Source organism: Podarcis muralis, chromosome 2 (assembly GCF_964188315.1).
Source record: "Podarcis muralis chromosome 2, rPodMur119.hap1.1, whole genome shotgun sequence".
Lineage (NCBI taxonomy): Eukaryota > Metazoa > Chordata > Lepidosauria > Squamata > Lacertidae > Podarcis > Podarcis muralis.
Window position 1 is genome coordinate 15569293 of NC_135656.1, and position 27277 is coordinate 15596569.

Below are 27277 nucleotides of genomic sequence, written 5' to 3' on the forward strand. Positions count from 1 at the left end.
GAATCTGCCCCAGGCTGCTGTCTTTTACACTCGCTTCCTTGGCCGCACACCCCAGTTCACTCAGTGTGACCTTGTTATGAATGAGCATGAATGTAATCTGGCTGCACATCTTGCCGTGGGAGCTTTGTGTTCACTCACGTTTAGCTGTGACCTGCAAGAGCCATGACACGTTCACCAGTAACTTGGAGGCAGGCTGCCTCTCTCCCGCAGAGCTGTTTCTGGTACTTGTGTGGGAAGATCTTTAAGCCTCTTCGTGATCTGCTAACATACTTGTTTCCAACCACGAGGTGGGCTTGTTCGCAGTAGCAGATGGCAGGAACCCCAATTCCCATCCCTGATGGTTAAGACAGAGGCAGAGCTAGGTGCTCCGGCCCTCGAGGTGGCATGCACCCGGGGGGCAGGGCGAGTGGCCCCCCAGGGTGCCGTGCATGGTGAGGAGCGGCCTGGGGGGGTGCTGCGCATGGTGAGAGCCGGCCCAGGGGGGGCGGCATGGCAATGTCACCCCCCCTCAGGGATGGCCTGGGGGTGCTGTGTGTGACGAGCAGTGTCCCACAGGGTGTGCCGTGAGTGGCATCCCACAGAGGGTGCCGTGCACAGTGAGCGGCAGCCATGGGGGGTGCCATGAGCAGCGGCCCGGGGGGGGCACAGCAATGTCACACACCCCCTTAGGGCTGGCCCGGGGGTGCATGTGCGATGAGCGGCGTCCCACGGAGGGTGCCGCGCATGGTGAGCGGCAGCCTTGGGGGGTGCCGCAAGCAGCGAGTGGCGGCCCAGGGAGGGCACGGCAGTGTCACCCCCCCTCAGGGATGGCATCCGGGGCAGACCGCACCCACCTTCCTCCGCCACTGGGTTAAGAGTCACTGCATGATTTGAACTTTGTGAGGTTTGTTCATATGTATGTGTCCGACACATTTTCTTGCTCCTGTGCTGACCCTGGCATGTGTATGTGTGTATCCAGAATACTGCAGGGCTGGAGGACAAAGAATCATAGAACTGGAAGTGATCCTGAGGATCATCTAGCCCAACGACCTGCAGTGCAGGAATATGCAGCTGTCCCTTACAGGGATCGAACCTGCAACCTGGGCATTATCAGCACTGCACTCTAACCAACTGAGCTATCCAGCATCATTAGTCTGATTCTGATTCTAGGTTTGCCAGTAGCTCCTGGAGACCATTTCAGTGTCCGCTAGAAAAGTGCCTTCAGATGTCTGCCATCCAGGAGTCCCAGCTTGGGTGCCCAGGGCCCTGGCACCAAAATTTGTGAGTGCCCAGCCAACTTCCTGGGGGATTTTTTGGGTGCTTGGGCATCTAGGGCACCAGAGAGTTGGCATCTATGCTGCCATCCCATGCTTTCTGAGCTGTGCAGGAATGGTTGGGAAGTGTATTATTTCAGACCCTTCCCTTGCATTAAATAGAGACCCTGGCTCCTTAAATAGACACTTCTAACTCCTACTTCTGCAAGATCCTTGGTTATATATTGATCGTATTTACCCCCCGACACACAATTTTCCTCCAGGCTAAACATGCCCAACTCCCTCTTGAAATGAACTGCATTCTCTTTGCAACTTAGGCAGCAGTCCTGAATGTCATGACTTGGGCATATACTTTGTGCATTGTGTTGCACTGCAACAACTCAACCCTAAGCATGTTCCGATAGAAGTACGTCTCACTGAGTTCAGTGATTGCAGCTTTCGGATTATCTGGGGCTTAATTTATTGACATGCTCGGGACTGCACTGTTCAGCTTGAATATATCCTTGGCTACACCCTGCACTTGCTTCTCTTATTAATAAATTTGAATTTGAGTAAATCCAATAGCCCATCCTGTGCATCTTTCTCCCGGTACCAGAATTTATTTGCCCCTCCCAACGGATTCTGAAAGCCTTGCTGCCGAGCTCCTGCTGGCTTTGTAGGTTTTGCCAGACATCGCCATGCGCTTTCAAGTCTATCTTCACAGCGATAAGAGTTCTTAAAGTATATTGGAAGCTGAGACTGTTGAAATGCTCGACTAATTGGGCAGCTTTTCCACCCTTTTAGTCAAGAGGCCTGAAGCATCTAAGCAGGGAAGCTGCACAAATGTACAAATGGCCATGGAAGCATCCTTGAAAACTGAAGGGTCTCTTCTCTTTCCCTTCCAGTGGTATTTCATGACATAGATGCCATGATTCTAATGATGCCCCCTTTTAAGTCTGGGTGATATATTGATATAGCATCCAAAACCAGTTCAAAGCCCGTATCAGTTTCATTATTTTTGTGGTGGCAATATATCGTGAATCATGATGTGCGTGTTTGTGTGCTATGCAAAAATCACAATGTGGGGGAAACCGTGAAGCCAGCCAATGGTTCTCTGGATTCTTGCAACCAATCACAAGAGTAAGGTAAAGGTAAAGGGACCCCTGACCATTAGGTCCAGTCGTGTCCGACTCTGGGGTTGCGGTGCTCATCTCGCTTTATTGGCTGAGGGAGCCGGCGTACAGCTTCCGGGTCATGTGGCCAGCATGACTAAGCCACTTCTGGCGAACCAGAACAGCACACAAAAACGCCGTTTACCTTCCCGCCGGAGCAGCACCTATTTATCTACTTGCACTTTGACATGCTTTCGAACTGCTAGGTTGGCAGGAGCAGGGACCGAGCAACGGGAGCTCACCCCGTCGCGGGGATTCGAACCGCCGACCTTCTGATTGGCAAGTCCTAGACTCTGTGGTTTAACCCACAGCGCCACCCACATCCCAATCGCAAGAGTAAAGGTAAAGGTACCCCTGCCCGTACGGGCCAGTCTTGACAGACTCTAGGGTTGTGCGCCCATCTCACTCAAGAGGCCGGGGGCCAGCGCTGTCCGGAGACACTTCCGGGTCACGTGGCCAGCGTGACATCGCTGCTCTGGCGAGCCAGAGCCGCACACGGAAACGCCGTTTACCTTCCCGCTAGTAAGCGGTCCCTATTTATCTACTTGCACCCGGGAGTGCTTTCGAACTGCTAGGTTGGCAGGCGCTGGGACCGAACAACGGGAGCGCACCCCGCCGCGGGGATTCGAACCGCCGACCTTTCGTTCGGCAAGCCCTAGGCGCTGAGGCTTTTACCCACAGCGCCACTCGCGTCCCAATCGCAAGAGTAGGCACCAGCAAAAATCACAGTGCATGGAAAAACATGGAGCCAGTGCCTCTCCATAGCTCCAACTTTATTTCAGACATTGTGATACAGCCATACTTCGGAAGTCGAACAGAATCCCTTCTGGAAGTTCATTTGACTTCTGAAACATTTGGAAACCAAAGCACGGCTTCTGATTGGCTGCAGGAAGTTCCTGCAGCCAATCAGAAGCAGCGGAAGCCCTGTTGGACGTTCTGCTTCCAAAAGAATGTTTGAAAACCGGAACACTCCCTTCCGGTTTTCGAACGTTCGGGAGCAGGAACGTTCGACTCCCAAGGCGTTCCGGAGCCGAGGTACGACTGTATATCAGTACAGTGGTACCTCCGGTTACATACGCTTCAGGCTACAGATGCTTCAGGTTACAGACTCCGCTAACCCAGAAATAGTGCTGCGGGTTAAGAACTTTGCTTCAGGATGAGAACAGAAATAGTGCTCTGGTGGCACGGCAGCAGCAGGAGGCCCCATTAGCTAAAGTGGTGCTTCAGGTTAAGAACAGTTTCAGGTTAAGTGCGGACCTCCGGAATGAATTAAGTACTTAACTCGAGGTACCACTGTAGATTACAATGTTTAGCTTATGATACATCACGATGTTGAAAACCAGTTATCATCCATCCCTAGCCCCTTGCTCCCATGCATTTTCTTTGCAAAGTAGGGATTTGTATCATTTAAACTGCTTGGGCACATGAGCACGAATAGAGCTTTCTGTATATCCGAGAGCTAAATTCAGGGATTCATTTTTCATAACAATGACTTGAATCCTTGCTCATGAGACCGGAGTACTTTGATGAAGACTGAACGACTTTTAATAATTCACCAGCCAGGCACACAAATTCATAATTCATCAGATGATTAACACCCCTTTGAAGGGCTTACTCTCATTGACTTCCAACATCCCCAGGGTTGCAGGTTAGATGCCACAAAGACTTCACACCATGGGCAGGACTCCCACTGATGTGAGTGGACTTAAAGAGATCAGACAACTAGGCAATGTAACACATGCAAGTATTCAAAGTCAATGCAGAAGTCTCCTTGAGTTCGGTGCCTTCATTCTGCGATATTTCATTTTTTTATACAGTTCACAATGTTCATATAAGTTTAACTCTGAACAGACCTTTATAAAAGCAAACTTCTTTTTACCAATGAATTTTTTTATTAGTTTTCCAAATTTTAAACAAATTTACAACAAATTAATTCAAATTTAACATCAATTTAAAAATTGATTTTCCATCCCTCTTCCAAGATGCTTCTTTTTCCTCCCTCCTTTGAGGCTCACAGTAAAATACTTAATTTCTAATACTTTCCCATCCGTTCCTATTTCCATTGACTGTGCGTGTTCAGTTCCTGTTTAGACATTTACCCGATCATTTTTCCAATTAATGAAATAGAATTAATCTTCCGTTATTGATGCATATGAATCATGAATCATAATTTTAAATCGTATTTCCTCCAACACAGCTTTATCATCCTGTCTTTATGCGTTCGCAAAAAAGCAAATGCTTTTATGTTCACTGGCTAGTCCACAAATAGAAGCAAGAAATAAAATGAGTTACTTGAAAAGAACTTGCATGCATCCAAGTTTAAATGCTTGACAAAGCATCAGTTCACATACAGAGAAGCTAGTACACACTTTCCCTCCTTGTATTACTAAAAGTAACGTTGTGACATGACTTCTCCTCGCAAGCAAGTTTTCCTCCCTGTTTTTTTTTAAAGGGGAAAAGAATTATATTTCAGATTTGAGGAACACAGTCATCTTTATTTCAGTTATCAGACACAGCATTCAGACTGTGCCTGTAAACTGGATCAGTAGACAGTCTGGTATAAAAATTGGTAATGCAATTAAATGTTCAGAGGCAATTTCCAATTCTATCTAGTCACCGTCAGTAAGAGGGATGGAATATTATTTATAATACCTGAAATTCAAGCACACCACTGTACTGAGTAGAGGTATCAATATCCATTAGGCACTTTCCAAGGTGAAAAACAACAGGAACAGAGAGTGGTTTGGCCAGTGGTTATAATAATCATAATATTTTTTAAAAAAACAAAATCACAGCAAAATAGAAGAAAACCCAAAATGGTATAAGCCAATATTTGTTGGGGAATCCCAGTGTGTTTAAAGCACAAATCGATTCCTCAGGAAAGTAACTTGAACAGTTTTTATAATTTAAAGAAATATGTTTCTCAGACAGACATAATGATGAATGCATATACAATCAATTAAAAAATAATCAAAATCTACCCCAAATTCTATTGTTGCATGATAACAACTAATGCCCATATTACTTCCTCTTTAATATAACTAATAGAACAGATATATTCAAGACAGGAGTGCCTGGCGTGCTCTGGTCCATGGAGTCACGAAGAGTCAGACATGACTAAACAACTAAACAACAACAACATATTCAAACATCTATGCAACCTTAAAGAAAAGGCTGCTTCTGTCCTTTGTTTTACAAAAAGCTTTTTCTTCCCCATCCCTTCAAATTGCATTGTGTCTCCCAAAATTGACTGTGTTCATTGTAACATGAGCCCACTGTATAAAACAGCGGCCACTTTATGTTCGGCTTAGTATTGATTTTCAAATCAAGGCTAGGCAACCGGGATTTGTGTGCTATATACCCAACATGGAGCAAAGACAGGGGCAGGATGGAGCCTAGAAAGGACATGGAACCCTATAGCATCAACCGTGGGAAGGGAGAAGAGTACACTGGGGAATTCACAAAATACTTTTATTGTGAGCCTCCTTAAATCAAGAAGAAAATACCTCTGTGTCTTCTCAGGTGGACAAAACAAGGATGTTGGATCGTATATAAGCACAAGGAGAAGGGATAATCCAGGCCCACACAGTATTTGATGAGCTATAAAGGCTCGGCTCTGCAAGGTACAAATGGTTAGCTCTGTCATTATGAAAAGCGACATGACTTCAAATGAGGAAACACATCCACTGTGGGGGAATAGGAGCATGCAGCTACCGATATTGCGCTAATTGGAAAGCAATTCCTGCTACTGGAGCATGCAAGGCGCTCGGAAACTACACTGGGAGACAGAGAGAAACCTGCCTCACGCTTCTAAGGGATCCTGGAATTGGGGCAATTCCCAGAAGCTGTGATATGAGTATATCCCTGGTGTGATCACTTACTGTCACTGGGTGAACTTGTTCCCAGCCTGCGCCCCGTTTTTATCACCTAAGACTTTAGCTTAAACCTATGCATTACATAAGCACTGGATGGGATGGACTTAACTCAGCTGGTATATACAAAACACTTCAGTATTCCTTGGGTACCAGCTGCCAAATCTAACTTCTCAGCCTATTTTTTACATGAATTGCCTGGCAGGGACCATTATCTGAGCATCTTCAAATGATTAATTACCCAGTAGAGTCTAAATACTAGCATAGCTGAAGTTATCCTTCTTCAGCAAGGTTTGGGGCGGGTGGGCAACTGATGAATATTTGCCTCTGGAACTTGAGTTCTCTAGACTTCACTGTGTTGCCTTTTGTTCACATTCTCTCCAGGGCCATTGGTGAATGCATAACCCAAAACCTGAGTTGCAAAGGAAATTGCAGTAGAATGACAATGCTCCAGTTCTGCTTCTGTCACACATTGCAGCCCCACCACTCAAATCCAGTACATTCCACATTCCTTCCAGGCAATTTACTTGTACACTCCCAGTATCCCTATGGCATCAAGGTCATTGAGATTATGTTATTAGGAAAGCTGCAAAACTCCAGACGGCCAGGAGCTGTCCCTGGTGCTGAAACCCAGTGCTGAAAGCACATCCTGGGAATCTTGCTTATTATGCCTACCTGCAGAGCGTGATGGAGCGATACGCCAGGCTTTCTCTTGACCATCAAGAGCTGGCAGGGACACATGGACTCCAAAGGAATATTCTATCTCCTTGTCTAATTTTTGTTCTTTCGTTCTCCTCCACAGGTGTACACACGCTACGGAAAGTGCTACACATTCAACTCAGGTCAGCCTGACAAGCCACCACGCATCACCAATAAGGGAGGAACGGGGAACGGCTTGGAGATCATGTTGGACATTCAGCAAGATGAGTATCTCCCTGTCTGGGGAGAGACAGGTAAGAGTTACTCTTGGCTTCCCTGACTCTACATTGACTCCTCCCTTATCCATATTTTCCTTTGTGCCACATGACGATTTCTCCTCTTCTGCTGATGCCTCATCTTCTCAGACCTCTGCCTCCTGCACCTATCCCTCTTGATCCCTCCTCCCAGAAATACCCCACCCATTGCTCCATCTTCCCGTTGATCACTCCACATTCTGCCTCCTTGCCCCGTTCCTCAACCCAGTGGGTCTCTCTCTGCTTCGTTGCTTTTCTAGACCTGCGCCGACTCCTTAAACCCACACCACACTTTCCCTCCTCCCTTCCTTTCAGTCACTCCCCCCCCCCATTTGTGTCCTATGTGTCTCACCATGGCAACCAGCTGATCATAGCTAGGGAAGGCGATGCCTCTTATCTACAAATAGCACATTGTTCTTTGTAGGGGGAATATGTTGTCAAGGCTACGGTGAGGCGGGGTGGGAAGTGAAGCCTGAATCCCAGGTCAAAGGTCACCGTGGATCCCATCGGAGGAGCTTTCTAGGTCCCTGGCTGGGCCTTGATTTCAATAGTGGGGTGTTGGAGCACAACCCTGTCTGAGAATCTTTCCCTTTGACTTGGAAGACCTTTTCCCTAGCTAATGACTGGGTCGGTTCTAGGTGCAGCTAAGAAATGTTCTGGGAAGATTTACTTTTATCTGTATTACTTTATGCATTCCTGGACTCAGCCTTGCTTTTTTAAAAAAATGAAGTGGGGAGGACTGATTTCTGGTTTAAGTCTCCAGATTATTCTGGCTCCGATCACGTAAAGCTAAAAATGTACCATATTTTTCGCTCTATAGGATGCACCGGACCATAGGACGCACCGGACTATAGGAGGGGGAGAACAGGGGGAAAAATTCTCCCCTTCTCTGCTCAGCGCCCCTTCAGCAAAGCGGCAGGAGAAACGGAGCCCCTTCCATTTCTCCTCCCGCTTCACTGAAGGGGCGCTGCGCAGAGAGGGAAAACTGTGCAGTGCCTCTCCAGCGAAGCGAAGCCTGGAGAGCAAGAGGGATTGGTGTGCACCGACCCCTCTCACCCTCCAGGCTTCAGGCGGCTATCCGCAAGCCTCCGGAGAGTGGGGGGAGGTCTCCCTCTGCACTTCGGAGGCTTCGCGTTGCTATCGCTGAAGCCAAGGAGCCTGCATTCGCTCCATAAGACGCACACAAATTTCCCCTTAATTTTTGAAGGGGGAAAAGTGCATCTTATAGAGCGAAAAATACGGTAGTTGGTATTGATTGGTGCAGGGGGTGGGCTGTGAATCAGACAGGGGGGTATTTTCCCTCTTTGGTCCCCATGTATCTCCCTATCGATGCAAGGTAAGGGGGAGTGCCTTCGCTTTCTAGCTCTGAGCTTGAGCCCTGCTGTGATCACCTCAGCCCCCTTTTACTACATCTCCATCTCTCTGTTCTGCAGATGAGACCTCATTTGAAGCTGGGATTAAGGTGCAGATCCACAGCCAGGATGAGCCACCCTGCATTGACCAGCTGGGGTTTGGGGTGGCACCTGGATTTCAGACGTTTGTCTCTTGCCAGGAACAACGGGTAAGATGTGAACATTCCCTTCCCTTTCAGCCAGCCTCAGATATCTGTAGTAGCACATCCTCAAGGTCTAGGCAGCAGGAGAGTAGAATCCCCTCTTCGTTTTCTTGCTGATGACAAAGACAACAGCGGTATTGAATGGATAGTTTAGAGCCAGAAAAACTCCAGAAAGTGAAATCTAGTACAGTCGTACCTTGGAAGTTGAACGGAATCCGTTCTGGAATTCTGTTCGACTTCCAAAATGTTCAGAAACCAAAGCACGGCTTCTGATTGGCTGCAGGAAGCCCCGCCGGACGTTCGGCTTCCAAAAATAGCTCGCAAACCGGAACAGTCACTTCTGGGTTTGCGGCGTTCGGGAGCCAAAACGTTCGAGAACTAAGCTGTTTGAAAACCAAGGTACACCTGTACTCATTTCATTTATGAATTCCTGCTCATGAGTCAGCCGAAAGCAATTTACAATATAATAAAAATATATAGAGAAGTAGTTACAATTGCAAATATAAAACTACGCTCACGCACAAACAGAGAGCTTAGAATAACAATAGCACGTGCACAAAGTTAATTCACATCTAATACAGGTACCAAGTAGGAGAAATAGAATCATAGTGTTGAATAGAATTCGAAGTGTTGGTTCTGACCTTTAAAGCCCTAAACAGCCTCAGCCCAGTATACCTGAAGGAGTGTCTCCACCTCCATCGTTCTGCCCGGACACTGAGGTCCAGCACCGAGGGCCTTCTGGCAGTTCCCTCACTGCGAGAAGCCAAGTTACAGGGAACCAGACAGAGGGCCTTCTCGGTAGTGGCGCCTGCCCTATGGAATGCCCTCCCATCAGATTTCAGGGAAATAAACAACTATCTGACTTTTAGAAGACATCTTAAGGCAGCCCTGTTTAGGGAAGTTTTGAATGTTTGATGTTTTGTCGTGATTTTACTAGTCTGCTGAGAGCCTCCTGGAGTGGCTGGGGAAACCCAGCCAGATGGGCAGGGTATATAAAATAAAACATTATTATTATTATTATTATTATTATTATTATTATTATTATTATTAGAATTGCAGAGCTGGAAGGGACCCTAAGGATCATTTGGTCCAACCCCCTGCAATGCAGGAATATGCAGCTTACCCCATATGGGGATTGAACCTGCAATCTTGGCGTTATCAGCACCACGCTCTAACCAACTGAGCTATCAAGCTTGGTCATGCCAAGTACTGGAAGTCCAAAAGGTCTTTGGTGTCAAGGGAGTGCCAGCAAATGGTTGTTGCCAGTAAGCTGGTAGCAATGACTTCTGATTTCTACCCTTCTCTGCATGGGAACATCCTCAGTATAAGCCTACATATTCATTTCTGTGTTTTATTATTGCCCCTGTGTTGTAAGGAAGCTGTTTTCAGAAGCATTTTTGTTGAGAAATGGGTATATAATTATTCTTTAAAATGCGTAACATAAATAAATAAACCATCCGTTTAACATCAAAGTTTGGGGAGGGCGAAAGGCTCTAAAAGGATAGATTCTAACCACTCTTCCACAGTCAAGTAGTGAATCACAATCATCAGCATGAATAGAGCAGTTTGGTGTGTTATTAATTTCAGCTGGAATATTTAATAATGAAAACTCAGCGGGAGATAATAGAAACTAGGAGGAAATATGTGCTTGAAGACATTGTGGATGTCTTGGGGGGGGGGAATTGTGTGTGTGTGTGTTTAAAGCGAAACAAAGAATGCAAACAGACTTTTTAGAGAATGCAAACACACTTTTTACTTACTTTTTAAAATGTCTTTCTGTACCACTTTTCCAGCCCTCTCCAAAGTGTTTGCAGCAATAAGTATTACAATATTACATGACCAAATTCCTTCCAGTCTCCAAAAACCCAATGCAAGGGGAATATGTCACATTAGGGAAGAGGCTAGAGTAGAACCTTTCTCCCTGACACTTGCTTACTTGCAAGTACCGTATTTTTCGCACTATAAGACACGCCAGACCACAAGGCGCACCTAGTTTTTGGGGGAGGAAAACAAGAAAAAATCTATATATTCTGAATCTCAGAAGCCAGAACAGCAAGAGGGATCGCTGCGCAGTGAAAGCAGCAATCCCTCTTGCTGTTCTGGCTTCTGGGATAGCTGCGCAGCCTGCATTCGCTCCATAAGACACACACACATTTCCCCTTACTTTTTAGGAGGGAAAAAGTGAGTCTTATAGAGCAAAAATACAGTAAGTACAATACAGCCAACTGGCATAGCCACTAGAGCAGGGGTCAGCAAGGTTTACCTTGCCTGGGGCGGTTCACTCCAGCGAATCCCTCTGTGGGCCAGAGCGCGCACACCTGCAATTTCTGGCGTCTGCGTCTGCGCAGACGCAATTTCCAGCACCATGGAAGCAAGTCCCCATGCCATGTTGCACCAGTTTAGCGCAGCACGTGGGGACTTGCCGAGCAGGCAGCTTGGTTCGGGGGCAACTCGCGGGCCAGTTAAATGACCCCCATGGGCCGCTAGTGGCCCATGGACCTTAGCTTGCCGTCCCCTGGGGTAGAGGGTTCGGCTTGGACTCAGCCACAAAGCCCACCGGGTGACTTTGAGCAGATTGCTACCTCTCAGCCCAACTTAACTTCAGAAGATAGTTGCACAAGATACAGAAATGGGGAGAGATCCATTTATGCTAACCTGAGTTCTTTGGGGGAAGAGCAGGATAAAGATGCCACCTGAATAAATAACATGAAAATGAAATATCAGCCCACTGCTTTTCAGCCTGTCTGAACTAGCATTTCCACTTTCAAAGAGTTTGTGATCACGGGAGAGGATTCAAACATGAGATCTGTATCCTGTGTTACAGTCATAGGATGTTGTAACATGTGCCTTTTTGTTCTAGCTTGAATCAGCTCTGGCACAGTGTGATATCTTCTTGTGAGAGCAAGAGTTTAGATAGGCTGTATTTTTTGGCATCTGGCCTTGTGCCTGTTCACATGGCCCTTGCATTCAGCCCACACTGGTTTCCTGCCTGTCGACATTGCAGGCGCAATTGTGGAGCCAAGGCAGCAGATGCAGTCCTGTAAGGCAGTCTTATTAGGCAGATATCGTTGGAATACAAGTTCCTTCGACCCCAGCCGCAAGGGTAGGCAAGGCCAAATTTGGCCGTCCAGATGTTTTGGGACTACAAATCCCATCATCCCTAGATAACAGGACCAAGGATGGTGGGAATTGTAGTCCCAAAACATCTGGAGGGCCAAGTTTGGCCATGCCTGCACTAGGGCAAATAGACCTGGGTGATGGGAACTGTAGTCCTTGTTGACCACTCTTCCTCTGTTTGTGAAAGTGGGAGAGGAAGGATGAGGTCTGAGGAGGCCCTGCTTAAGCACTGTGGCCCAAACACAGCCCTTCTCCTTCTCTAGGAAAGGGTGATGAGATAGTGCCATTCTCAGCCCCTCTTCACCCATTCTCCGTGCAGCTCATCTACCTTCCTCCACCTTGGGGTGACTGCAAGTCGGTGACCATGGAATCCGAATTCTACGATACCTACAGCATTGCAGCCTGCCGCATCGACTGTGAGACCCGCTACTTGGTGGAGAACTGCAACTGCCGCATGGTGCACATGCCTGGTAAGACGGAGGGTTGAAGCCAGTGGCAGAGCAAAGAGTGGAGGCCACAACAATTGCACAGAGAGATTTAAAACAAGCCTTCTGGGGGATACTTTGAAAGACCAGGATTCCCCCTGCTTACCTAAGAAAGCATAGTTCTTCATGAACAGGCACACTGGTCTGGTGGTGCTCTGGCATGCCATGTGTACTTGTGAGTTAGCACAGTGGCGTAGCAGGGGAGGCACAGGGGTGGTGGCCCGGGGCACAAAAATCTTAAGGGTGCAACCCATGCTACACCACTGGGCTGCAGCACTTCTGAAGGTGCCACAAAACTGGGAGGGAGATGGCTCCCTTTCCTGGCCCTGTAATGCACGGAGCAAGCGTTTCCGAGCACAATTCAAAGTGTTGGTGCTGACTTTGAAAGCCCAAAGGGCCTCAGCCCAGTATACCTGAAGGAGCATCTCCACCCCCATCGTTCAGCCCGGACACTGAGGTCCAGTGCCGAGGGCCTTCTGGCAGTTCCCTCCCTGCGAGAAGTGAGGGCATTGCTTCCCAAATTGTTGAATCTTTTCAACCCTTTGCAAAATCAAAGTTTTCGGGACTGCTGAAAACGTTTATGAAAAGCCCCCCCCCCTTTTGTTTCAAGCTTAATTATAACTATTATAGCTGTTCCCTAATTGCAGCCACTCCCATTCTGTTTACTGAGTGCATCCTTTAACAGAACCCAGCGCTCCCTCAACCAGCCCACCTTGGTCTGTATTCAATCTTTCCTGTTAAGCAGAAATCCTTGTCAAGGGATGCAATTAGCATAATAAATATGAATTAATTATTCCAGTCAGTTGCATCTCCTGGGGAGAAGAGGGCAGGCAGAATAATAGTGCAGATGTATGAGGAGAAAGAGAGGGAAGAGGTTTTTTTTCCCCAAAGGCAGGCTGATCCTGTCAAATGGTATTCAGACTTCTGGAGAAGGAGATGGAATCAGGATTTGAGAGGCAGCAGCAGAGACTTATATCCAGCTTTGCTTATGTAATGACTGCTTTGGTTTTTGTTTTGTTTTGTTTTTTAGTTTTGTTTTTTTGTTGTTGTTGTTGTTTTCCTTTATCAGGTCTCTGTCTTACAAGGTTTTTGAGAACCCTGAATGCAACTAGAGATACTAAGGAAATGTACAGTCATACCTCGGGTTACAGCCGCTTCAGGTTGCGTTTTTTCGGGTTGCGGACCACCGAAACCCGGAAGTACCAGAACAGGTTACTTCTGGGTTTCGGCGGTCACGCATGCGCAGAAGCGCTAAATCACGCTTTGTGCATGCGCAGAAGCACCAAATCGCAACCCGCATGTGCACAGACGCGCAGGCGCAGGTTGTGAACACTGCGGGTTGTGAACGTGCACCCCGCATGGATCACGTTCGCAACCCGAGTGTCCACTGTATCTCATAGGACTATGTTTTCACTAACTGTACAGTGGTACCTCACAAGACGAAATTAATTCGTTCCGCGAGTTTTTTCGTCTAGCGAATTTTTCGTCTTGCGAAGCACAGTTTCCCATAGGAATGCATTGAAAATCAATTAATGCGTTCCTATGGTCAAAAAAAGTCCAAACAAAGCCAAATTTGGTACAACAAGAGTTTATTAAGTGCTCTTTAAAGTCACACATACTGTAAAGAGCATTTCAAAATTCAAACCCAGAAATTTTTTTTAAAAACAGCAGAGTGGCCCAATGGTCACAGAAAATCATAAAAATGCAGGGGGGGAACACACAAGCTTCCAGATTCTTGCAAACCCCTCCCCAACTGGTCCCCCAGTCACCCAGCACACAGAAATTCAAATCCAGAATTTTTTTTAAAAAAAAACAGCAGAGTGGCCCAATGTTCACAGAAAATCATAAAAATGCAGGGAAAAAAACACAAGCTTCCAGATTCTTGCAAACCCCTCCCCAACTGGTCCCCCAGCCACCCACCACACAGAAATTAAAACCCAGAATTTTTTTCATCTTGCGAAGCAAGCCCATAGGGAAATTCGTCTTGCAAAGCAGCTCGAAAAATGGAAAACCCTTTCGTCTAGCGAGTTTTTCGTCTTGCGAGGCATTCGTCTTGCGGGGCACCACTGTACTGTGTTTCGCTTGCTGCACAGCCCGATTCACACACAGCACTAAGCCAAACCTAGCCAGTCAGAACAAGCGTGATGATCCCCAGAGCAAAAATCATGGCTGCTTTGCTCCTCGGTTCTACTGCCGCCACTGCACAATCCAAGACCAAGCCATGGTTTGGCTTAATATTATGTGCAAACCCAGACTCACGGTTTGTATCACTCCCAAGTCCCAACAAACCATGAGCTGTAACCAAGGTATATTCTTGATTTCCCGCTTGTGGTTTGTTCACATATAGTGCTAAGCCAAACCATGACAAACTCTGGGTAGTGTGGCAGTAACAGGACTATGGGAGGAGTGAAGTGGACTTAATTTTTGCTAAGGTGCCCACACTCTTGGCTTGGCTTAGTGTTGATGTGAGAACAAGGCCACTCTGTGGGCAGGACTTAACAAAACCCGACCCGTTAACTCTCTGGGCAAGGCTTCGGCAGTTTTTACAGATATGATTCCTAGGGAATTCAGCTTTTGAATCTTTCCCCCTAATGGAGAAAATCCCCTCTCCCCATACATAGAAAGCTAGCATGTCAAGGGAAAAGGCTCAGCCCCACCCTTCCTTCTGACTTGCTGTATTCCCATCAGCAGTGAATGATCTCCACACAGGAATTAGGAATGATACAAGCTTCTAACCACAAAAGATTACAGTCATACCTCATGTTACATCCGCTTCATGTTACGTTCTTTCAGGTTACATCCCGCGACGACCCAGAAGTACCGAAAAGGGTTACTTCCGGGTTTCGGCGCTTGCGCATGCACAGAAGCGCAAAATGACATCACGCGCATGCGCAGAAGCAGCGAGTCGCAACCCGCACGTGTGCAGACATGCCGCTGCAGGTTGCATTCTTTTCATGTTGCAAACAGGCCTCCAGAACGGATCCGGTTCACAACCAGAGGTCCCACTGTAATGAGGAATACAAGATGTTCCAGCTGACTCAGAGCTCAGCTTCTTAAGAGGGGGCAGGGAGCTGAAATGTCCTTCCCTCTCTGTGTAGGAGACACTTCTGCATCGAAAAGCCACTAGAGAAAACCATGGAGCTTATCTACCTTGCATGCAAAGGCATAGCAAGGTTAATCATCTGGGCAGCTCAACCAGGGAAATGCCAGCTCTAAAAAGATGCAGTCGGCTTCCTTAGCAGTGAAAGTGGACAGAACAAAGGAGAGAGGTGGGGGACGCAGCATCTCTTGGAGTTTAAGGATCGCCTGGTGCAGAGAAGCCACAACCCCTTTATCACAAAACTGCAGCAATTTAAACATGCAGGTTGTCCCCTCCTCTTTCAATTCACCTTTATGGGTAGAATAAGGAGTCCCATTTGCACCCATGCAAAGCAGGGAGATGTGTGGGCTTTGCAGAACATTGTAAATTCCCCTCCCTGGTTAAATTTCACTGCTTGTGAATGCAGGAGGTCAGAATAGAGTCTCACCGTGATATATAACTTTGTGGTGTGATTTGCTTGCTTTTCTGTTTCCCTGCAGGTGATGCTCCCTACTGCACCCCTGAGCAATACAAGGAGTGTGCAGACCCCGCTCTTGGTAAGCAGATGGGCGGCATATAAATAATAAAAATATGATGATATGATGATGGTGTCTATGTGGACATAGACATGGGGTAACTGTGCCCCTGAAGGACCAGGTGCGCAGCCTGGGAGTCATTCTGGACTCACAGCTGTCCATGGAGGCGCAGGTCAATTTTGTGTCCAGGGCAGCTGTCTACCAGCTCCATCTGGTACACAGGCTGAGACCCTACCTGCCCGTGGACTGTCTCGCCAGAGTGGTGCATGCTCTAGTTATCTCCTGCTTGGACTACTGCAACACGCTCTACGTGGGGCTACCTTTGAAGGTGAATTGGAAACTGCAATTAATCCAGAATGCAGCAGCTAGACTGGTGGCTGGGAGTGGCTGCCAAGACCACATAACACCACTCCTGAAAGACCTATGTTGGCTCCCAGTATGTTTCCAAGCACAATTCAAAGTGTTGGTGCTGACCTTTAAAGCCCTAAACGGCCTCGGCCCAGTATACCTGAAGGAGCGTCTCCACCCCCATCGTTCAGCCCGGAAACTATGGTCCAGCTCTGAGGGCCTTCTGGTGGTTCCCTCCCTGTGAGAAGTGAGGTTACAGGGGACCAGGCAGAGGGCCTTCTGGGTAGTGGTGCCTGCCCTGTAGAACACCTTCCCATCAGACGTCAAGGAAATAAACAACTACCGGTTTCTGACTTTTAGAAGACATCTGAAGGCAGCCCTGTTTAGGGAAGTTTTTAATGTTTGTTGTTTTATCATGTTTTTAATATTCTGTTGAGAGCCGCCCAGAGTGGGGAAACCCAGGCAAATGGGTGGGGAATGAATGAATAATACCTGTCCCTGGTTGGAAGACCCTTAGAGTCACATGGATGGACCCTTTCAGATTCTAAAGGAAGAGCTTAACGCAAGTGCAGTAATCCATATCTCTTTCCCCAAATCACTCTTGTTTCGAACTGACATCTCCTTCTCCTTCCCTGCTGCCACAGACTTCTTGGTGGAGAAGGACAACGACTACTGTGTGTGTGAGATGCCTTGCAACGTCACCCGCTATGGCAAGGAGCTCTCCATGGTCAAGATTCCCAGTAAGGCATCAGCCAAGTACCTCGCCAAGAAATACAACAAGAGCGAGCAGTACATTGGGTGAGTGCTGCCGCCTGCCTCAGCCTTGGACACCACCGCCTGTCCAGTCTGCTTGCCATCATTTCTGCACCCTGCGCTCGAGCAAGGGAGGTCAAGCCCAAACAGCAAGCTTGGGGCATTGCTGAGTACTTAGGAGATTTGGGGCACAGACCCATGATGCAAATTTCCTGGTTCAAACTTACGTCAACGGGTGCAAATTTGGGTCTCTTCTCCAAAGTTACAAAGGTGGGAATCCCCAAAGCGCTGTGTTTTGCAGCACGCCCAAGAGCCCTGAAAGCAAAGTTTTGTTTGCCATGGAGGAATTTTTTAAAAGGCCATTTCAGTCAAGCCACACCTAGCTCCCCAACATGTGTGGCATCAGATGAGGGACAGGTGAAGATACAGCTCCCTGCCAAAATAAAGGTTTCCAGACAATAACCCTCTAAAGCATGGGTAGGCAAACTAAGGCCCAGGGGCCAGATCTGGCCCAATCGCCTTCTAAATCTGGCCTGCGGACGGTCCAGGAATCAGCATGTTTTTACATGAGTAGAATGTGTCCTTTTATTTAAAATGCATCTCTGGGTTATTTGTGGGGCATAGGAATTCGTTCATTTTTTTCCCCTTCAAAATATAGTCCGGGCCCCCACAAGGTCTGAAGGACAGTTGACCGGCCCCCAGCTGAAAAAGTTTGCTGACCCTTGCGCCAAAGCCCCTCTGCCTTAGTCCTTACAGCCTAATTTCAATCTGTGTGGTGTCAAAATGGTCCAGGGCAGTGTTAGGGGGGAATCTAAGGATATGGTCCACCAGCTGAAAAGGGAATCCTATCCTACAAAATATTAGGAGGGTCTCTGTTTCTTGAAGGCTGAGCACCTTAGGTTGATACCTGCTACATCTCTAAATCTTGGGTCCAGGCAGGTAAGTGCCCATGATGGTGCTAGGCATTATTTATAAGGCTGATTGAGGGTAGATACTTTGGTCACTGCCAGGCAGATGCTTGTTTTAGAAGCTTGTAATCACTTCGCTTCCTTCCATACAGGGAGAACATCCTGGTACTGGACATTTTCTTTGAAGCTCTGAACTATGAGACCATTGAACAGAAAAAAGCATACGAAGTGGCTGGACTTCTGGGTGAGATTATCTTCTTCTTTTGTGGGTGGGGACAGCAACTGATCCACACCTCCTAATTTCTCTTACTCCTTTGGGGTGACTTTGGTGCCTGTCTATAGTCCTCAAAACGCAGATGTAATCGGAGCTTGCCATTCTACAGTTGTGCGGAAAACAACAACCCAAGTGCAGAATGCCAGAATGGGGGAATCCCAACGTTCCTTTTCCACCTCCAAGTAAATTTACAACGCTTAAGTCTGCTCCATTAATGGAGGCTGGTCCATTAGGGAAACTGGGCACTGCCCCACCAACCTCAGTCTGCCCCCAGACACCACCACCCCACACACCTGTCTTCTTTCTTACTTACAGACAGCCCAGAGAGTGACCTTGCCTGGGAGCTTCCTCCTCCTAAGTCTTGGTGTCGCCCCCTTATGGAACTCAACAGGGAGCAGGAGGGGACCAAACTAGAATTATTTCGTTCAGTCTGTCATGGGCTCAGACTCTGCCTATTGTCTGGGCTTCCCACTTTCCTCCCTACCAGGCTAGTGGGCACCAGCCACCCACATTTAAGGCTGCAAAGATGTTGTTGTTGTTTAGTCGTGTCCGACTCTTCATGACCCCCTGGACCAGAGCACGCCAGGCACTCCTGTCTTCCACTGCCTCCCGCAGTTTGGTCAAACTCATGCTTGTAGCTTCGAGAACACTGTCCAACCATCTCGTCCTCTGTCGTCCCCTTCTCCTTGTGCCCTCCATCTTTCCCAGCATCAGGGTCTTTTCCAGGGAGTCTTCTCTTCTCATGAGGTGGCCAAAGTACTGGAGCCTCAGCTTCAGGATCTGTCCTTCCAGTGAGCACTCAGGGCTGATTTCCTTCAGAATGGATAGGTTTGATCTTCTTGCAGTCCATGGGACTCTCAAGAGTCTCCTCCAGCACCATAATTCAAAAGCATCAATTCTTTGGCGATCAGCCTTCTTTATGGTCCAGCTCTCAGTGATTCCCTTCATGGATCACTGCCCCTTCATGGATCACTGCCTTGCCTTGGCGAAGGGGCTTGAATAACTCAGAGGAGCTATGAGCTATGCCCTGCAGGGCCACCCAATATGGACAGTGGAGTTTTGACCAAACGTGATCCACCTGGAGCAGGAACCGGCAAGCCACTCCAGTATCCCTGCCAAGAAAACTCCATGGACAAAGACAACAGGCATATAAAAGTTATGACGCTGGAAGATGAGCCTCACAGGTCGGAAAGCGTCCAACATACTACTGAGAAGAGCGGAGGACAAGTACAAGTAGATTCAGAGCTGATCAAGCGGTTGAGCCAAAGCTGAAAGGTCGCTCAGTTGCGGATATGCCTGGAAGCGAAAGGAAAGTCCAGTGCTGTAAAGAAAAATATTGCTTCAAAGATAGGTATTAGCAATCACCTGGTGACATCAGAAATGAGTGGAGAGGGAGGGTGGCAAACTAGGATTGCCAAAGTGTGGTTTGAACAAGACTCGGCCGGTGGATGGAGCCAAGCATGACTTTTGATTTTTTTAGCGGGTGGGGCCTTGCCATTTGGGGAAAAGCAGGAGAGGTTTGGACAAACAGGAGTTTGGAGCACATGTTGGCATGTCAGAGAACAATCCAATGGACCAGGCTGGGGAGTTCAGCAGAAATATTTAAAACAGGCTCATTTGAGAGGAATGGCAGGGGAGATATATCCAAACACCTGATTTATTCCACAAAGTACCTGATAAATACCAAACCTAAGGCAGGCAAGTCAAGCAAAATGTCAGACAATTGGCATCCCTCTCTCCAGACCACAGTACTGCAGCCCGTGTTTCGTTAGCCCCAAAAAGGAAAATGAGCCAAGTCCCATCTAAAGAAGAATGGCAATTTAAACTGATGGAATATGTGCTGCTTGTGGACCTAACATATAGAATAAGAGAACAAGAAGAACATACGTTTAAAGAAGATTGGAAAATGTTTATTGAATATATGGGAAGAAATGTGTATATTTGGAAACATGGGCAGCATTAAGTTAAAATCAACAGTTTTGATGGATACCTATCTGTAGTTTTGATGGATGTAATAATGGAATACTGAATGGTTTAGTTTATTTAAAATATGCGGGGATTTATGTTATGCAAAAGGGACGAGGGTGGCTCTGTGGGTTAAACCACAGAGCCTAGGACTTGCCGATCAGAAGGTCGGCGGTTAGAGCTCCCTGCTCCTGCCAACCTAGCAGTTCGAAAGCCCGCCAAAGTGCAAGTAGATAAATAGGTACCGCTCCGGCGGGAAGGTAAACGGTGTTTCCGTGCGCTGCTCTGGTTCGCCAGAAGCGGCTTAGTCATGCTGGCCCCATGACCCAGAAGCTGTACGCCAGCTCCCTCGGTCAATAAAGCGAGATGAGCGCCGCAACCCCAGAGTTGGTCACGACTGGACCTAATGGTCAGGGGTCCCTTTACCTTTATGTTGTTCAAAATGAACCATGGAAAGAGAAGGAGGGATGTCATTGATACTTTAAGGTTGTTTAAATGAATATTCTAAAATGTAAAACAGAAAATTTAATAAAAATTATGGGGGGGAGGGGAAATCCTCTCTCCAGACCACATTGGGCTTCTTAAACCACCATGTCCCTGCTGACCTCCCCTGTCAGCATAGATTGGACCAACCAAGTCTGGAGAGCTGAGGGTTCAGATTAGGGATCCAGAGAAATGTGCCCCAATCTCAGGACCTAATTATTGCTCCCCTCTCCTCCTGCCTGCAGGTGACATCGGGGGACAGATGGGGCTGTTCATTGGAGCCAGCCTGTTAACTGTGCTGGAGCTATTTGACTACGCCTACGAAGTGAGTTTGGCTCCCTGGAGCATGATGGGGAACGGGGTACAGATCTGCTTACCGTCTGGAGAATCTTTTCAAAGGCACACAAAGCCTTTCCACTGCTAAAACAAGGCCTGGATGGGAGACTCTCCTGGGGACTATATGGGAGGTGCTCTGAGCTCTTAGGGAGGTGGAAAGTGGTCTGAATCTAATGATGCTTTGTGGCAGTAGGAAAATGCCCCTTCCTCACAGTTGCAAATGCATCTTTATTTGGGGTTCTCAGCTGTCTAAGCTAAGGCGGTCTTGCAGGGCTACCTACCCGTTGCAGCCTGAAAACCACATTCCCCCTTGGCCAATCCTCTGGGGACCGTATGCCACCAGTGGGCATGGTCAGAAATAGGTGTGGCCAGCCACGCACTCACACGCATGCTCACACACACACACAATTGAGCTGACCCATGCAGATCAGCTAAGGAGAGAGGATGGTCAGCTCCTCTCCATACATCAAACAAGGAATCTGATGATCAGGGAGGAAGAAGAGTTTGAAGAGTTTGGATTTGATATCCCGCTTTATCACTACCAGAAGGAGTCTCCAAGCGGCTAACATTCTCCTTTCCCTTCCTCCCCCACAACAAACACTCTGTGGGGTGAGTGGGGCTGAGAGACTTCAGAGAAGTGTGACTGGCCCAAGGTCACCCAGCAGCTGCATGTGGAGGAGCGGAGACGCGAACCCGGTTCCCCAGATTACGAGTCCACCGCTCTTAACCACTACACCACACTGGTGATTTGCGTCTCCACCAGCGCCATAGGCTCTGCCCAATCCCATGCTGTGTTTTAATCTTCCCCTGCTGAAATTGGTGGGGTCTTGGGGGGACTAGAAAAATGGGCAGGGCTAAATTGGACAGCTGAATTGAGGGTTAGCTACTGCTGCATTATAGCGTCTCCCAGCAAGGTTCTCCCAGCACCAAGATGCTGATGGTCCCAATCTTTAGCCACAGTCCTAAGTGACAAAACGGCATGGCTGTTTTGCGAATGGTTTTGCGAATGGTTTACTTGAAACCGACAGCCTTCCTTCTCACTTCCATCTCTAGATTATCAAGTTCCGCTTCTTTCGCCGTGGCAAATGCCAGAAGAAACACAAAAGCAACAACAGCGACAAAGGGGTAGCCCTGAGTCTGGATGATGTGAAACGCCACGTGAGTGTCTAAGCTATTTGCCACGTTGCGCCGTGCATTCCCATGTCGCATCGCTCCCCCCGCCCCACCCCACCCCTCTCCATTTACACTAGCAACGTAACTGATTATATCATGCTCATACCACTTTAACTATCTCAACCACAACGAATTTTGGGACTTGCAGTTTGGAGAAGCGCCTGCCACTTCTTTACAAAGGATCCCTTACCAGCACCACACAGACACATAGGGACGCGGGTGGCGCTGTGGGCTATACCACTGAGCCTCTTGGGCTTCCCCATCAGAAGGTCGGCAGTTCAAATCCCCGCGATGGGGTGAGCTCTCATTGCTCTTTCCCAGCTCCTGCCAACCTAGCAGTTCTAAAGCACACCAGTGCAAGCAGATAAATAGGTACTGCTTTGGCGGGAAGGTAAACAGCATTTCCGTGTGCTCTGGTTTCTTTCACGGTGTCCCGTTGCGCCAGTTTAGTCATGCTGGCCACATGACCCAGAAAGCTGTCTGTGGACAAACGCCGGCTCCCTCGGCCTGAAAGCGAGATGAGCGCCGCAACCCCATAGTCGCCTTTGACTGGACTTAACCATCCAGGGGTCCTTTACCTTTACACACATATGCACAACTACAGCTCCCAAGATGCCCTGGCAAGAGGGAGTCACTGTTATTTACAACTGTAGGATTAAATAAGCTTTCTCCAGTCTGGTGCCCCCACCATGCCAACTGGGACTGATGGAACTTGTAGCCCCAAACATCTGGAAGACACCAGGATAGGTTAAGAATATAGCAAACTATTGTAATTCTATAGTATAATGCCAGATCACTGTTAAATTAGTTTTCAGCATAGAGATCCCCCAAGAGTGGATTCAGAACATGACCAGCAGCCACTTAAAAGCTTATCACACAAAGAAGTAGTCATTCTGTAGCCTCCAGTCTCATGGCACAATGCAACATATCCATCCTTTTGGAAATTTTTGGAACTGAGGAAGTTTTGATACTAAGCATAGCTGCTGAGTCAAAGGTTACATATGATCGTCATCTCCCTATGTGGGTGCACACACCAAATGTGACCTTTTTTAGTGACCTTTCCCTGGATCCTGATTTTATGAAGTAGGTTAGGCTGAGAGACAGTGACTGGCCCAAGGTCACCCAGTGAGCTTCATGGTTCAGCGGGGATTCGAACCCTGGTCTCCTGGGTCACCGTCCAGCACTCAAACCTGGACACCGCACTGCTAGAAGGTCCCCAAATCCTGGAACTGCACACGCTACCCCATTCATTATCATGTCATGTTTACGGTGCTAATTGCAATGCCCACTGTGTTCCTCTCTCCTCTCCCCCCGCTGCAAACCCAGAATCCGTGCGAGAGCATCCGAGGCCACCCAGCGGGCATGACGTACGCGGCCAACATCCTACCTCACCATCCGGCCCGGGGAACGTTTGAGGACTTTACTTGCTAACTGACCACTGGATGTACAACTAACACTACCAAAGGGAAGGACCTTCGCTGAGCAGCCCTGGCCCAGCCCACGAACCTGCCAACTGACTCGTCAGGGCCTCTATCTCAAGACTCCCAGGGGGAGGCAAGCTGGATCCGGCCTCTCCTCAACCCATCCGCCCCAGACCAAGGCAGCGATACGCACACGGAGCAAACTGGACAGAGGGGTGGGGGGGCAGGGGGGGTTATCTGTTCTACCAGGTCCACACCAGTTTCTGCTCTTGTCCCTGTGAATGCCCTCGGACTCTTAACTCGACAGAGGAGCTGCCAAGTGGAGGAGAGGATACCGTCTTCTCCAGTCCACATGCGGAGAAGTCTTGACTGCCTATGTGCCCCCCCTTTGGCCTCCACGCTGCCCCATGCCTTGTTGGTGTCAGCCACCTTGCGTGAAGGCCCTTTTTTTTCCTTTCAACGTCGATGCCAAGAAGAACCTACAGGAGTGCCAGCCAAACTCTTCCCCCGCAGCATTCGGTTTCGTAAGGGCCCCTTGCCGTATCCAAAGGAGGTGCTACATCAATTCCATTCCCTCCCTCACACCGTCATCTGTATCACCGCCTTGCTGTGTGTTGTGGGAGGCCACAGCTGAGGCTTTCCCTGTAGCAAGACCGCAACTGAACTGTGAGGGCCCACCTGAATATCACCTGCTGTCTCGCCCAACTACCTGATTCCCTTTTGCTCCAGCCTGGTCTGGGTCTCAGCCTTGTTCACCCCCCAAGAGAGGCAGAGGAATGATTGGCAGATGAGCTGTTCCAAAGTTCAAAACATTGGTGTTGCTACGAGCTGCCCTGGGCCCCTTCTGTGCATGTTCTTAGGGGTTACGTGAAAAGTAAGGTTCAGAGAGAAGTCTGCCGTTTCTCAGTAGCGTACAAAACCAGATTGCTTTCAAACGAGCCTCACTTGAGGGTTCTGCAGCTTCTGAAAGGAGAAGGTGCAAGCGGCCTACCCTGCTGAATTTGACCCTCTCCCCTACCTTCTACAGAGGCATGGCAACTTATAGCCCAGTCCTACAGGCAGAAGGGACACAGCATCATTTCTTTGGCTGTGCAGACGTGTAAGGGTGACCAGTGCCAGTTCCTGCCTCAGCACCACACTACAAAAGGACAGAAAGGACCTGCCTGTAGGCTAGTGACTGTGATAGCTCCGCTTTGGTGCAACGCAGAAAACCTATTGCCCCTACGGGCATTTGGCAGGCATAACCCATCCTAACATTCAGCCAGGAGTTTGCCAGCAGTGATGGGCTGAGGGACACACCACCATCAAAAACACATAGAAGGTCTCCAGGCAATTGCATGCTAATGGTGTAAAACATTTTTATTTTTTTTAATGTTTGCTCTAACGTATCGTCAGCATAGACAGGAATAAAAATCAGCTCAGGGGAGTGAAGATGACAGTCTTGTAAGTCTTAGCAAGCAAGGCCTCCTGGATTTACCCAGTGCAGGAGATATGCAGAATCCCACCGCCATGTCCTGTTTTGGAACAAGTGTGTTACAACCACCTGATTGTACAACAGGGAGGTCACCAAGATCCTTTGGGAGGGAGCTTTCCCAAGCTGGGAGGGTCAAGTACCATGCAGGGGGGGAGGGAAGGATTAGGCAGAGTGGTTTGGGCTTCCTTATATACTGATTCAGCTTCCCACGCAACCTGTTCGCAGTGCCCATCATGAGAAGACAAGAGCAGTGGTGAGAAGCTATCATGATGAAGAGGGGATGACCTCTTCACAAAAGGGGCTCCCACCTGCTCCTGATTCCTACTATAGCTCAGTGGCAGATCATCTGCTTGGCATGCAAAAGGCTCCAGGTTTAATCCCTGGCACCCCCAAGTGCTCCTGGGAGAGCCCCTTGCCTGAAACCCTGGAAGAGTCCCTGTCAGTCAGTTTTGACAATCCCATTGAAAGCCACCATCAAAAGCCCAGGTTTGTTATCCAGAGATTGCCCAATCAACTGCTCAGCCAAACAGAGGGATTGACATTGGTGGAGAGGCTTGGCCAGAATTTGGTTTTGCAGAAGGAATCTGGCAAGCTTGTCTGCCCAGCTTTGTCCTGAGAGAAGGTGCATGTGTGAATCACTCCTGGTCTCTTTGGGAGGAGAGAAAGGTCCATAAGAATTTTGCATTGAGCTGTACAGCTCGACAGAGCTGGAAACTAGAGGCCTTAGCAGGCAGGGATGAGGAGAGAGGGGTGACTTGGTCTTCCTCACCCTACCTTTTGAGGGTCGCATTTGTTGATGCCTTCTCCCAACTGGGTTCAACTGGGGTTTGCCCACAAGTCAACGGAGCTGTCCAAGTTATAATGTACACAGCTGGGATCTGAACAGGCTGGAAGAACCAGCCGTCAGAATGCAAATCTGGATTATTCAAGTCCATCTCTGCTGTGTCTGTGAGTGTGAGACAGAGTGGCACTGGATTAGGCCTCTGCTCCTCCTATGCCTTATGACCCAATGGGTGCGAAGGGAAAAGCAGAGGTGGTGGTGGGAAGACAGACGTTCTGCTTATATTATGGGGATTAATGGAAGGGCTGGAGAAGAAACATGACCTGAAGGTGCCCCAGATATCCACCTGCAGCCCCACAAGAGCCATGGGCCCTGATGGCTACTAAAACTGCCTCTAGGACTCTTTTTGCCTGCTTGTTTTGATGCCCTTCAGGGCCAGCTCTCAGATTTTTGGGGAGGGAGGGTGGAGAGGAGATCTGCCGACATGGGTGGTTTTTCATTTTTGGAAGCAACTGGCTGACCTCTCCCAGCCTGGGTCTCCACAGCATCTCGTGCCTGCCTCTTCCCTCAACATTAACCAAGATTCGCTGCATGGGCAGCCTTCCCAGGTCCAAAGTTCTCCTTATCTTTAAGAGCTTTTGCAATAAAATCTCATCGTCGCTTTGGTTTTATTTGCTTTTCCCTTTCGAAAAGGCTTTGTTTTATTTCGATCCTGATTATTCCAGGGCTCGGCGGTCCGGACTTGCTTGTGAAAGGGGCGTTTGTTGTTTGTATTCAGCCTCCCGAATATATCGAGGCCCATATTTCCCAAAGACGCTGCAACTCTGCCATGGCTGGACCTTTCTGGAAAGAAGCAGGGGGTCTCTGCATTGAGGAGGGGGGGTGGAGATATGTTTACCTTTCTTTAGTTTTAATTTGGTTCTTTCTACTTCTCTGCTTGAAAGCTTTTGAAGATAGGGCTCGAGTTTGACCTCTTCCCCCCCCTTTTTAATTTGACCGTTTTTACTACTTCATGCTCATTTTATATTTCTTATGTATAAAATATACGATATATATTATTATAATATATATATATGTACATATATATATAGATAAATACGTACACACTTCTCTATATGCGCCATCTCAGTGTAGATATATCCATCCAGTAGCATCAAAAGCCTTGATATTGTGCCATTATAATTTCTCCCCCCCCCCAACTACCGATCTCTGAATGCCTTCAAGTGTATAAAGTGTTGAATTCTCTCTGGTATCTGTACTATGTACACATTTTCATAGGAAGCACAAGAAGATGACAAATGCATTGTATATCAAAAACGGCTCCTCTTTAACAATGATATAAAGGATGATATCAACCATG

At 48.1% G+C, this 27277-nt stretch overlaps 1 protein-coding gene across 4 annotated transcripts in view; it reads left to right on the forward strand.

Moving 5' to 3' along the window:
- Positions 1-27277, forward strand: part of ASIC1 (acid sensing ion channel subunit 1) — a 209530-nt gene extending 182253 nt beyond the window's left edge. For all 4 annotated transcript variants that reach the window (XM_028710682.2, XM_028710691.2, XM_028710700.2 and 1 more), the window contains 9 exons: positions 7079-7229; positions 8663-8790; positions 12221-12371; positions 15966-16022; positions 16994-17147; positions 18163-18254; positions 20978-21057; positions 22122-22226; positions 23568-27277. In XM_028710682.2, coding sequence (XP_028566515.1) covers positions 7079-7229; positions 8663-8790; positions 12221-12371; positions 15966-16022; positions 16994-17147; positions 18163-18254; positions 20978-21057; positions 22122-22226; positions 23568-23672 — 1023 coding nt within the window. In that variant the 3' untranslated portion in view covers positions 23673-27277. The remainder of the gene's footprint in view (positions 1-7078; positions 7230-8662; positions 8791-12220; positions 12372-15965; positions 16023-16993; positions 17148-18162; positions 18255-20977; positions 21058-22121; positions 22227-23567) is intronic.